The sequence below is a fragment of the Nilaparvata lugens genome, chromosome 3 (genome assembly GCF_014356525.2).
Source record: "Nilaparvata lugens isolate BPH chromosome 3, ASM1435652v1, whole genome shotgun sequence".
NCBI lineage: Eukaryota > Metazoa > Arthropoda > Insecta > Hemiptera > Delphacidae > Nilaparvata > Nilaparvata lugens.
Genome location: NC_052506.1, coordinates 51,259,792 through 51,273,013, shown reverse-complemented (window position 1 = coordinate 51,273,013; position 13,222 = coordinate 51,259,792). Strand labels below are relative to the sequence as shown.

Below are 13,222 nucleotides of genomic sequence, written 5' to 3'. Positions count from 1 at the left end.
ATAATATCATCAACATATCGAAACCAGTAAACAATTTTATCTTTGAAATGACTATTTTCAATGATTCTACTTTCTAACTTATCCATAAATAATTCAGCTAGGAGTGGTGAGAGGGGTGACCCCATTGCCAACCCCTCTCTTTGTTCAAAAAATCTATTGTTAAATTTGAAATAATTATGCTGAGTGCATAACTTCATCAATCCTATCAGTTCTTCTCTGAGTGTATGATCATTTATAGAGGCTTTCATTATTTCCTCAGCTCTTTCAAGACTTTCTCCCACCGGAATGTTAGTGAATAAATTAGTAACATCAAATGACACAAGTTTATAAGATGATAGAACAGGAATATGCTTTATATTGTTGACCAACTCCAATGAATTTTTAATACTAAACTTTGGTTGAAAACCTGTTAATGACCAAAAGGTGCTATTCAGTTTGTGAGCTAATTTGGAGCAGGGGGAATTAACAAAAGATACCACTGGTCTTATAGGAACATTAGTTTTGTGTAATTTAGGTTGACCGAAAAGTCTAGGTGGATATGGATTCATAACTGTTAGATACTTAGTTTCTTTCTTGTTAAATAATTTGGTGGTTGTGTTCAACTTATTTCTAATCAAGCTATTGATTTTGGTGGTGGGATTGGAGTTAATCTCAATAAAATTGTTATCTGCAATGAAATGGTTTACCTCACTTAGATATTTGTCCTTATCCATTATTACTGTAGTGCATCCTTTGTCAGCTTTCAAAATCATCAGGTCATTGGTTTTCATCTTCTTCTTTAAATTCTTCATGATGTCTGCCGTTTTTGTGATCTCTGGTCGAAGTTCCCTTGTCTTTTGTTGAAGAATTATGTCAGCACATCTGTTAGTTAGTATTTTGTTCTTTGAGGCTTCCCAATTGCTATCAATGCTGCATGCTAGTCGTTCGAGTTGTTGGTTATCTAAATAGCTGTGACTACTGTATTTGTTACCTCGTCCTAGTAACTCTGTCTCTGAGGATGAAAATTGGCATTTGAAAGAGGCTGAGTGGGATTTCCTAGACAACAAATGTAGGGAACAACTTTTTAGGAGATTAAGTGAGAAAACAGTCACTCAAAACAAAAAACTGCAGAAACTTCTCAAAGATCAACATCCGACACTAAATAATAGGCCTATCATTCAACATCAACACAAGTTTGCTGATAGGGTAGCTAATTTCTCACAAGTCCAATTTTCATCCTCAGAGACAGAGTTACTAGGACGAGGTAACAAATACAGTAGTCACAGCTACTTAGATAACCAGCAACTAGAACGACTAGCATGCAGCATTGATAGCAATTGGGAAGCCTCAAAGAACAAAATACTAACTATAGTTTAAATGACCAGATTCATTTCAACCAGTACAACACTACGAATTTAGTTTCATCATAAACATGTAAGCATACATTGGTCAATAGTTTTTCCATTTACATATTTGTTTTATTATCTTTCACATTTGTTTTCTTGGTTCTTATTTTGTACTAAAAGTAAATTTTATTATCATGGCGATTCTGTTGCTTAAGCCGCCATTTTGTGACACCGTTGAGGGGGAGGAGACTGTCTAGCTAGGCCAATGGCAGGCGTTCATGCCCTCGACCAATAGCAGTACTCGCCTACTAGTATAAATTCTGCTGCTCTTGTATTTAGTTTTAGTTTATCAGAGATTGACAATGGTGTAATAACCGAAACCGGTCTTTCTAATTATCAATAAATCAGTGGTTTTTTGACAATTTCTTAGTCTTTTTCATTCAATATTATATTTGCATCATCTGCATATAGACAGGCAGACGCTCTATCTTGGACCATCCTAGGCATACCTGTAACATAACACAGGAATAGTAAAGGACCTAAGATGGATCCTTGGGGAACTCCATACTTCAAGCTTCTTAGGTCGGAGCAATAGTTATTTTTATCTTTGAGACTCTTTTAAATGCTCTATTTGAATGAATTGCTGTCTGCCTCTCAAGAAAGATGAAAACCAATTCAGCTCCTTACCATGCACTCCCATAGACTCTAATTTTTCCAACAGAGAATTTGTGTCACACTGTCAAACGCACGACTTGAGTCTAAAAAGGCGCTTGATAACCTTTTCCCCCTTTGTCAATAGCATCAATCACAGAGCACAGTACTTATAAAATCCACTCCTGCAGTGATAGGTAGTAGATTTTTTAGAGTGGAAGCCATGCTGTTCTTTATCTAGTATATTATGTGTCTCTAGATAATCCATCAACTGAATATATACAACACAGTCATATATTTTCAAAAACACAGATAATAGTGCCACTGGCCTGTAACAAGCAGGATCTTTCAAATTACCTTTTTTAAAAATTGATATAACTTTGGCTGTCTTCAAATTGTTAGGAAATTGGCCTGAAATTAGAGAGGAGTTTATTATATGTAATAATGGCTTAATTATAGCTGGCAGAATATGTTTTATTAGAACTGTTATTGGTATGTCATCCAGTCCAGTCGAGAGTTTATTTTCAAAATTCATAACAATTTCCTGCAACTCAGATTCTAAATTGTTTTAAATTTGAATTTCGGAGATGGCAGGCAAATTTGAATGTTTGGGAAATATACAGGTCCATCATTATTTTCAGGAATATTTGGTATCACAAAATTGTCCACTGCTGTAGCAAAATAGCTATTTATGTATTAAGAGCGTAATGCGCGACTTTATTGCTTGTGAAAAACAGTTATCACGTGACGCAAAGTGGAGCTTGATAATTTTGCAAGAGCGATAAAGAAGCATTACACTTGAATTACATACAAAATTTTATCTACAACTGCCCAAACCTGTTAAATTAAACCTACTTATATCGGCGGAGTTACAATTACCGACTTTTTAGGTTAAGATCTGACCTTTTGGCGAGCTGCTTACCATCAGCTGAATGGCGAGCGTAAAGAAACTTTCTGCACATGCGCGAATGATTTGTGAGCGTAAAGAAAATTTACTGCGCATGCGCAGATGGCTAGCGAGCGAAAAAGTAGATTTTCCTCAGAAATAAGCTGTTTTACGAGGAGAATTGAGTATGTAAATTCTTTTTTACTTTCCTTGCCCTATTACCATAGGTAAGGAAAGTATTGCTTTCCAAAAAAAATTAAGGTACCCTAATTTCAAGTTTTCTATACGTTTCAAGGTCCCCTGAGTCCAAAAACATGATTTTTGGGTGTTGGTTTGTGTGTGTGTGTGTGTGTGTGTGTGTGTGTGTGTGTGTGTGTGTGTGTGTGTGTGTATGTGTGTATGTCTGTGAACATGATAACTCCATTCCTAATCAACCGATTGACTTGAAATTTTAAACTCAAGGTCCTTATACCATGAGGATTTGACAATAAGAAATTCAATAAAATTGAATTCAAAATGGCGGAAAAAATGGCGGATGATTACTAAAAAACCATGTTTTTCACGGTTTTCTCGAAAACTGCTCTAACGATTTTCTTCAAATTCATATCATGGATAGCTATTTATAAGCCCTATCAACTGACATGAGTCTCATTTCTGGGAAAATTGCTGGAGCTCCGTAATATTCTTGTGAAAAATGGCGGATAATTACTAAAAAAAACAAGTTTTTCACGATTTTCTCAAAATAACTTGACCGATTTTTTTTCAAATTCATACTCTGTATAGTTATTCATCAGCTCTATCAACTGGCATGAGTCTCTCTACTGGGAAACTAATGGGGGGTCCACCCATCCTTGAGAAATGGACTTTGTAACCTCCTTCTGCATGAAATAGGTAGGTAGCGCAGTTCATAAAAAGAACACATAGTCGAGATATTTCATATGTAGAACAGCTGTTTTGACGACTTTATTAACTGCCTCAGCACTAGACAATTTTTTACAACTGTACTCTTTTTCATTTCTGAATAGTTTTGGAAAGTGAATGTTAAAGTAATAAGAAAAAAGCGACATGAAAGTATTAAAATTTTCAGTAACTGGAGATTGAAAAACTTCAAACCAGTTCGAAAATAACAGCTGTTTGTAGAACATGTCTACATTATATTCACTAAGATTCCGACGCAGTTTCCTAATTGGTTTATATAAAAAACTATTCACATTCAGGATTTCGAGAAGTTGGAACTTAGTTAAAATTCAGAATGTTCAGTTTGAACTCAGTTTTCAGGCCTGCCGCCTCACCCAATTTTATTTGATTTGTTTTACCGTTCAATCCTGAGTTAAGAACGACACCGTCACTCCTATTCCACCCAGCATTAGTATTGTACACATCATAACCCTCTTATTGATTTAAATTTTTATTATTGTCAATCCATCCTCAGTCAAAGTGATGAGATCAAATTTTACCTTCAAACTCTCCAAGACTATTAAGACCTCGTCAATATTTTTACGTTAGCTTCTTATATTGAAAAACATAATTTATGCATGATCTTATGGTGATTGAAAAGTGGTTGGAACAGAACAACATTTCTCTCAACATTTCCAGAATAAATTTATTTTCTTGAATAAATATGCAGACTTCAATTCAAATTCACTAACTATCCATAGTAGTAGTTGTGGTAATTAAACTGTCAAAAATTGCCAATGTAAAAAAAAAAAACATTGAGCTGGGAAATTCATATTAATACTTAGGAGTAGCCTAGTTATAGATATCCAGGTCAAATGGAATTGCCATATTGAATATCGAAAAAATAAATTATGAAGTAAATATATATATATATGGGTCATTCTCAAATTATGGGTTATTCATAGCTCAATTTTTTTTTCATCAAATTCCACACAACTTACCACTTTTTCTTTTATCATTGTATTGTAGTATGTGCCCCTTGAGATCCCCTGGAAGCGGCACATACTTTGATTATTAGTTCATGAAATAATAATTTTTTTAATTTTTCAAGTTGTAGGGAGAGATAAGAGGTTGTAGGGAGAGAGAAAATTCAAGTATGACACACTATTGAAAACTGAACTAAGTTTATTTGAAGAATAGAAACCAAAACTATTAGTCTATCTCATTATTGAAATGTGTAAGTTATGTGATAGACAATTGCGACAATTTCAAAAAAACTAATTCTGAATAGAAATAATCGAAAATAAGAATAATGTCACTAAATCATGAGATAAAAATAATTTGTGCTGTTGTTTATCCATCACGTGTTCACTGAATATTAATGTAACATTCAAATTCTTTTTCTAGTGAAAATACATTCACGTTTTTGTAATTTCAAAAAAACTAATTCTGAATAGAAATAATCGAAAATAAGAATAATGTCACTAAATCATGAGATAAAAATAATTTGTGCTGTTGTTTATCCATCACGTGTTCACTGAATATTAATGTAGCATTCGAATTCTTTTTCTAGTGAAAATACATTCACGTTTTTGTAATTTCAAAAAAACTAATTCTGAATAGAAATAATCGAAAATAAGAATAATGTCACTAAATCATGAGATAAAAATAATTTGTGCTGTTGTTTATCCATCACGTGTTCACTGAATATTAATGTTACATTCGAATTCTTTTTCTAGTGAAAATACATTCACGTTTTTGTAATTTCATAAAAACTAATTCTGAATAGAAATAATCAAAAATAAGAATAATGTCACTAAATCATGAGATAAAAATAATTTGTGCTGTTGTTTATCCATCACGTGTTCACTGAATATTAATGTAACATTCGAATTTTTTTTCTAGTGAAAATACATTCACGTTTTTGTAATTTCAAAAAAAAACTAATTCTGAATAGAAATAATCGAAAAGAAGAATAATGTCACTAAATCATGAGATAAAAATAATTTGTGCTGTTGTTTATCCATCACGTGTTCACTGAATATTAATGTAACATTCGAATTCTTTTTCTAGTGAAAATACATTCACGTTTTTGTAATTTCAAAAAAACTAATTCTGAATAGAAATAATCGAAAATAATAATAATGTCACTAAATCATGAGATAAAAATAATTTGTGCTGTTGTTTATCCATCACGTGTTCACTGAATATTAATGTAACATTCGAATTCTTTTTCTAGTGAAAATACATTCACGTTTTTGTAGGTTGAGACAATTGCTTCGTGCTGGTATAGCACATTTTCAATCCGAACAGAGACTGAAGATTATCTCAGTCTCTGTTCGGATTGAAAATGTGCTATTCCAGCACAAGACAATTGTCTCCACCTACAGAAACGTGAGTGCATTTTCACTATAAAAAAGTATTTAATTGTTACAAAAATAATTTGATACTAAAAATAATATTTTAGAGATGGAAACGTGAGGTCTTTTACTGTTCATTGATATCAATGTTGAATGGAAATGAATTAATTATTTTCCTGTTTTTCATTATGAAATTTGGCTGAGGTAGCACTTGCACAATGTCAGCAGGATCAACCACACAGCAGTCGTTTTCTTTAACTACAAATTGGTTCTTTAGTCTCTGGTAGCTTCGTAGCCCATTCAAAACAATGGTTCCATCTTCGTTGATTTTTTCAATGCAACACACATATCGGAAATGCAGTGAATTCTTCTTAACTTTACTGTGAAATGTAGCTAGGACATAAGTTCCTGGAGTATACAAATATGATGGTTGAGCTGAAGTTGACGGTTGTTGAGCCGAGGTTGAGGGTTGAGCTGAACCTTCCAATAATTCTTGAGCGGTGCTGGAGTCTTGTTCCTGGTGATCCACACTTAGAAATGTGACTGGTTCGATGTCACAATTGATAGACATTTCCAAATGTTCATATGGCTCTTCAGATGAAAGATCATGACATCCTAGAGAATGATGGTTGCAGTTGAAACAGTTAAAGCAGCTCAAAGATCTCATAGACAACTTCTGTGAGTGGTCTTTCATGTAAACAGCTTGATGCACCCGCATAGTACCTCGAAAGGGAGGGATTGTTGATGGTAGAATGGCCTTTATCAACTCAATCTCCTTGCCATCAATTACGTGAATGTCTACCTTCCGTACATTTTCTTTTAAAACTTCCACAAAACGTTGGAAGCTGCCAATATCCTGACCCTGAGCAACAATTGCATCAGCAGTTCTCTTTAGGCACCCTCCTACTCCATCTGGAGCACCCTTACCATGTCCAGCCTCCATGTAGTTCCATGTTGCAACTGAAACACCAACCAAATGTAGACCTTGAGCAAGGAGATAATATATAGTCTTGTTCCTGTATTGGGTCGCTGGACTGTCAGTTAGAAGATGAATCACTCTCAGCCTTGGAATTACTTGCTTGATGAAACCAAAAACTGGCTGAAGATGCGCCCACACTGCAGCAGGGCCATGATCTAAGCTTTCAGAAAGAGTGCACATGGATTGAGTACTTAAATTACTATAGACATCTCTCCTGAAATAAATCTGTGATGTGTGAAGAGTGTACTGCTGTCGACTACCTCCAAAGTGAAACGCTTGGATTTCTGAAGCATATTTCATTGAATAATTCTCACTGAAATCACAGTGTATCAGAACCTCATCTTCCTTCAGTTGAGCCTTTAGAGCTCTGATTGCTCGGAATTGGTGAATTATATTCCCTTCATGGAATAAAAATTTTTTGTAGTCTTTTTCGAAAATTTCAAGAGCATCTGCAACCATAAGATTAACTCTTTCTTTCACTATGTGTCTCACAATATGTGAATTCTTCTTCTTGTCAATTATTGACTCACTTTTCACTTGCCATTTGTAGAAAGACACTAATGTGTCACTTTCAAATATTAAATATGGAATGTCAGTACTCTTGCATGTTTGGCATTTCCTCTGCAAACATTAAACATTTCCTATATCACAGCAAATGTGGCGTGCAAATTCTTTTGGGCTTGCACTTTCAATTATTTTAGCTCTGAACAAGGCTGCCATGAAGAGTTCAATATTTGCATGCACTTTGCACATACATGTATCTCTTGCAGAAACTTTGTGGGAAACTACCCAAAACGGTTTCAATTTACAAAATGAGGAATATGAAATTTTGTAGTCAATTTTGCCCAGAAACTACAAGTAAAGATTTTTCAAAGAACCCTCCAAAACTCTCTTCTGTTTCTTAAGCTTATTCCTAGTCACACAATCTTTCTTACCAGGACACAACTTTGATATTTCATAATCTTCAAAAAAAGTTACAACATCCTTTATTACCATGGCATTAATTTTCCTCAATCGATGTTTCAAATGGCTATTATTTGTTAGCATCTGCAAATTGTTGAATATCTTGGATGAAATGATACCCCGCATTTGTGAAAGTAACCTATATCTCCTCAAAACTTTACCATTTCCTGCTAAGACTTCTCCAAATCTCCTCTTTGCTCGTCTACCAGATAGGGTTTTGAAATTCTCACTCAATTGATGTTTTATTGCTTCACCAAATACCAATTTCTTACGAATCTCCTCTTTGTTACCTTGTTTTAATAGTTTTGAAGCTACTTTTCTTGGAGAGTTTGAATCACTTGAAGAATTTTTCAGCCTCCAATGTTTTTGCCGCCATTTATTTGCTTGTCTTCTTAGTGATTCATTCTCTTCTTTCAGTTTTTTGATCATCCGAGCTGACTTTGATCTTTCTTTTCTTACTTGCTTTCGTCCAGAATTTATGCGACCATCAACTGGCTGAGGTACATCAGGTTCACTGGGAGGCGGTGACGAGTCTCTCAAATGTTTTTCAAGTCTGGACTGCTGAGTCTTCTTGTCATATGCCTTCTTTGCCTTTGCCCTCCACAACTTACGTTTTGCTCGCAATTCTCTAACAGACATGTCCTTAACTAGCTTTACCTGTTTCATGGCTTTCTTTCTCTCATATTTTTTCCTTTCTTTCTCCGCTTCGATTGCTGCCAAAACTGGATCACTCCTTATCCTTTCCCGTCTCTTTAGTGCATATTCTCTCCACTTCTCTTTCGAAATCTTCTTCTTAGGCGCCATATTCCTGAAACAATAGAAAAGAAAAACTAGGTTACAACATGAGCTAAAACCACAATGATTGATTTGAATAAAGATATAGGCTATATCAAATCATTTATAAGTCTCACAAAACATAACTATACAGCATAGAGAGAAATAAAATAATTCAGATCTTTCTACATACTAATATATTACATAGTAGAAGTTAATAGTAATTTGATAGTAGACTACAGCTGATGTCATGCACATCTAATGTATCTTTTGATTTCAAACTCATCACCTAGGCCTAGCTAAATGACAACATCAATATTGGTGGAGAGCACAAATAGCAGATAAAACCACCTAACTTTATGGTGTCAGCTATACATTGTAAAAGTTATTAGCATTAGTGATATAATTTTAGTATTTTCTTACAAAAAAATTTGCAAAAGTACTGTAATTAAGCCTAATAACCATTGCCAATGCAATGAAGCTCTTATAAAATCAAGCTTTTGCTTTGTGAGGTAGTTCAGGTAATTATTTTTTGTATAGAATTATAATAGATATCAACAGAAAAAATTGTTTAAATTTAGTGTTGTAAGTAGTTGACATGTTAACACTTCCACAAAATTTGGTTTCTGATGCGCAATCAGCAATAATTTTTCATGACCACATGAGACATGTAGGCTTAATCATGCTACAAAGATTAATTACAGATTGACTAGCCTTCCAGAATCTAATAACATGTAAATAATAGTATCAGCTAACTCTAAAAGCAACAACAATGGTCTCTCCCTACAAACCATTCTCTCTCATCAAAAAGTCATCAAAAATTTTTTTCTAAACAGTAGAAGCTCCTCCCAATGAGCCACATGGATAGGGTGTTCCTGAATGCAATAGGTGCGCGCCCTCTCACTGAGTGTGGCTGGCAGTTGATCATCCTGATTTCCAGCACTGGAAAAAAATCCTTGACCCTAGAGAAACGATGGCGTGGCACATCCAAGTTGATCCTCCCTCGAGTGCTGTGAGTGTGCACTTCCTCTCTTCTTGAAAACGTAGACAGGTATTTTTTGACATGAAGTAGTGATGCTAATACGTATAGTCCATACACAGTATGAATGCCCAACCGTTGGAATATGGGCTGGCAATGAACATCAAACTTGCTAATCGTCATCACAGGGAGTGATTTCTTTTGGAGTAGGAGAATGTCCTTTGCATGAGGCGAATGTCCCCACACCAATATTCTTCATATTGGATGTGTCAGTTTAATACCGCGTGAAACAGCATCAGCAGTCGTTGGACACTCAGAAGTCTTCTCATTTTAAGAAGTAAATAGATTACTCATGACAGCTCTCGTTGCAGACGCCAACAATTTTAGGCTCAATTTGGTGTCCACGCTGAACCCAAGCAAAGAAACAGGAGCTGCACTAACATCTGCTGATCTGGCCAAAGTACACATTATCTCCTGAGCTTTGCTCCCATTCAACTTCAGCTTCTTTGCGCAGAACCAACTCTTGTCCTCTTCAAAAAGGTGATGGGCCTTCTGCTTGGCTGCCTGGGGCCCCTTGCCCTGTCCCATGATGGTGGTGTAGCCGGCAAAAAGCAGGCTGGAGTTGTTCAGGCGCAGGTCATTAATCATTATTAAGAATAACTATGGTCCAAGCACCGATCCCTGGGGTAACTTCATGTAGTACACATGCCCTACCAGAGGTAGCACCCATGATGTATACAACCTGCTGTCTGTCTCTAAGGTAATCAGCAATCATACCCCATGCTCTGCCCTGAAAGCCGTATCCGACCAACTTCCTGAGCAAGATATCGTGGGACACAATGTCGAATGCCTTTGATAGGTCACATAGGACAGGGTCAATTGATCCCTGGCCTTCAAATCCTCATTAATCCTTCCCACAATACTAAACACAGCCCAACTGATTGTATCAGATTTTCTATAACTTATAACATTCTTGAATTATTATACAGTATTTTTCAAGAGGCAATAAAGAAACTGAACAATATAGAGCTTCTTTCTATCTGTATAATATTCTGTTATGTGTTATCATTACAAGAACTTTATTTCCATGTTCTCTTCTTGGCGTGAGCTTCTCTATTTAGAGTGACTTAAATTAGTAGTGTAAGAATTAATTTTATTTGGAAAAAGGTAATTAATGTTCATTGAATAAAACCGTGTCTAAAGAAACCGTAGTTGGCTTTTATTAGGAAGGTTGACACCGTAGTGCAATGAACTTATCACTTTAAAGCTGAGACCTCATCCCTTAATAATAGATTGATTGAAATTTTCTTAGGTGGTTGCTACTTTCTGAGGTGGGTAAGGTTTGGCCCTGTATTTTCGGCGCGCTCCGTTATTAATATTCTAACTCTGAACTTGCTGGGGCCTGCTTTTGAGTGGTTGAGTCAAAAGAGCTAGATGTTTGTGAAAGAAAACTGTCACTAACTTCCTGTAAATCCATCTTCCGCAACAGAAATAATGGATTTGTCCAGTGATATTCTCCCTAATATCAATGCTTCCCATTCAATCAATGCTGGCAGCTTGAAGTGAATCTTACTACAGTGTAGCATAGAAGTAGTGCCTGCCTGTTGGTGGAACGTTCGACAAGCGATGAAAAATTTTCCATGAAAAAATTTGCGTGTCTTATTTGAACCTGTCTTTTCATCCATTTTGGCTATTAAAAAAGCAGCAGCCCCATTGTTGCTGGTGAGAATAATATTTCGTGACAAATTGTAGCTGAACTCTATCAGAATAGAAAGTTAGCAAACTTCTCACATTGCGTGATAGGAAAATCAATATTTGAGTCTGTTGTTGTCTATTGGGAGTCGTTGACATGATTTGCTGCTCGGCTATTATCAGACATCGCTGCTCTCTGGTAGGCAATTTTAGATTCATTGGTTTGACCAGGAACAAGAGTAAATTACTAAATAAGAACTAAAATACAGTGCTGTAGCAAGAAATCAATATTTCCAGAAGTTACTAACACCATTTAAATTGTTGGTAGCCTTTACATCTTGTGTAGTTTTGGGCAGACTTTCTTCATCCAGCTTTTCATGTATATTTTTGGACTTCTGTGTTCCTAGCAATTTCACAATTTCCCTCACAACTATTATCCGGATCCCCTCCACACCAAATTACAGAATTCACAGTTTGATTTTCAATTTGGAAAGTAAATCCATATTCTGTAGGTACTGATACATCCATATTCTGATATAATGATATCAGAGAATTGATTTCATTTACGATAGTCTCAATTTCATTGATTAATTTGAGAATATACTGCATAGTTATCTAATCTTACAATAGCTTAGGATGATAGACATTTATACTTGAAATAAACATTTTCTTAATATCAAATACTTTTTTGTGAAATTAACATCACCAAATTTTTATAAAATGATGAGACTAAAATCACTAATATTACATTGACTACCGTAGTAGAGATCAATTTAAAAAGATAACTTATTAAAACTACATCTACTTTCTTTTCCAATTTATCTTTCTATTTATTTTATCAACCTGAATCATAGGTTTAGAATTTAGAACAGTAAATTATTATATAGTATGAGGAAAAGCCCCAATGTTCATCACTGCAATCATTTAAATTTTTATCATTATAATAAAATCATTTTTCCAAGCACTATAAAATTTTATAATATTTGGGATAACACGTTGCATATTTTGCATACTCTTGGTATGAATTTAAAGACATTAACAAACCATCATGGAACTTCAAAAATAGTAGTTTGTCAGGTGAAAATGAAGAAAAGCATAGATTTGTAAGGAAATGTCAAGGATTGTGCAGACTGCACAATATGTACCGTACTAATGACCTTGAATGTCATTAAACCATATCAGGGTCAACCTTGACCTGGGTTGAGTGAACTACTGTGTGTCTCTGAAGTTTACTTCCTTAGATTGAATCTTGAATGCAACACCTTTTTCAGATTCACACGCATGGCATTGTTGTAATGTTGTCGAATGTATTTAGTTTGTACCGGTGATTGAATGAACAAAGTTGAGGGGGAGGAAGGACATTTAGTTAGGATGCCTAGGGGAAGACATGTTGCATTGATCCTCTCCGAAAGGCAGACTTGTCTGCTGGTTGGTGGTGGGGAGAACAGCTGGACTCTCCCTTGCCAACTACCCTCCCACCCTTCAACTGTGCCACCACCCCTCTCCTTCCTCCGCAGCGTCTGACTGAATGCAGGTGCACTTACTTTGGTCTGGCATCATTCTGATACTTTTCTCTGTCTGTTGCAGAAGTGCTTTCTGATCACTGCTCTCTCAGATACTCTCTGCATTGAAATGGCTGATGTTCGCGATGAATGTAAGTAACCTCACTTTTTCAAATTATTCATGTACAAATTGAATCTGATTATTGCAGCATAA

The 13,222-nt window shown here is 35.3% G+C and overlaps 1 protein-coding gene across 1 annotated transcript in view; it reads left to right on the top strand.

Moving 5' to 3' along the window:
• The window catches only part of LOC111054145 (stathmin), a 63,584-nt gene that overhangs the window by 6,218 nt on the left and 44,144 nt on the right, over window positions 1-13,222 (top strand). Inside the window, exon 2 of the mRNA XM_022341116.2 lies at window positions 13,094-13,160. Within this exon, the coding sequence (XP_022196808.1) occupies window positions 13,139-13,160 (22 nt within the window). The 5' untranslated portion in view covers window positions 13,094-13,138. The remainder of the gene's footprint in view (window positions 1-13,093; window positions 13,161-13,222) is intronic.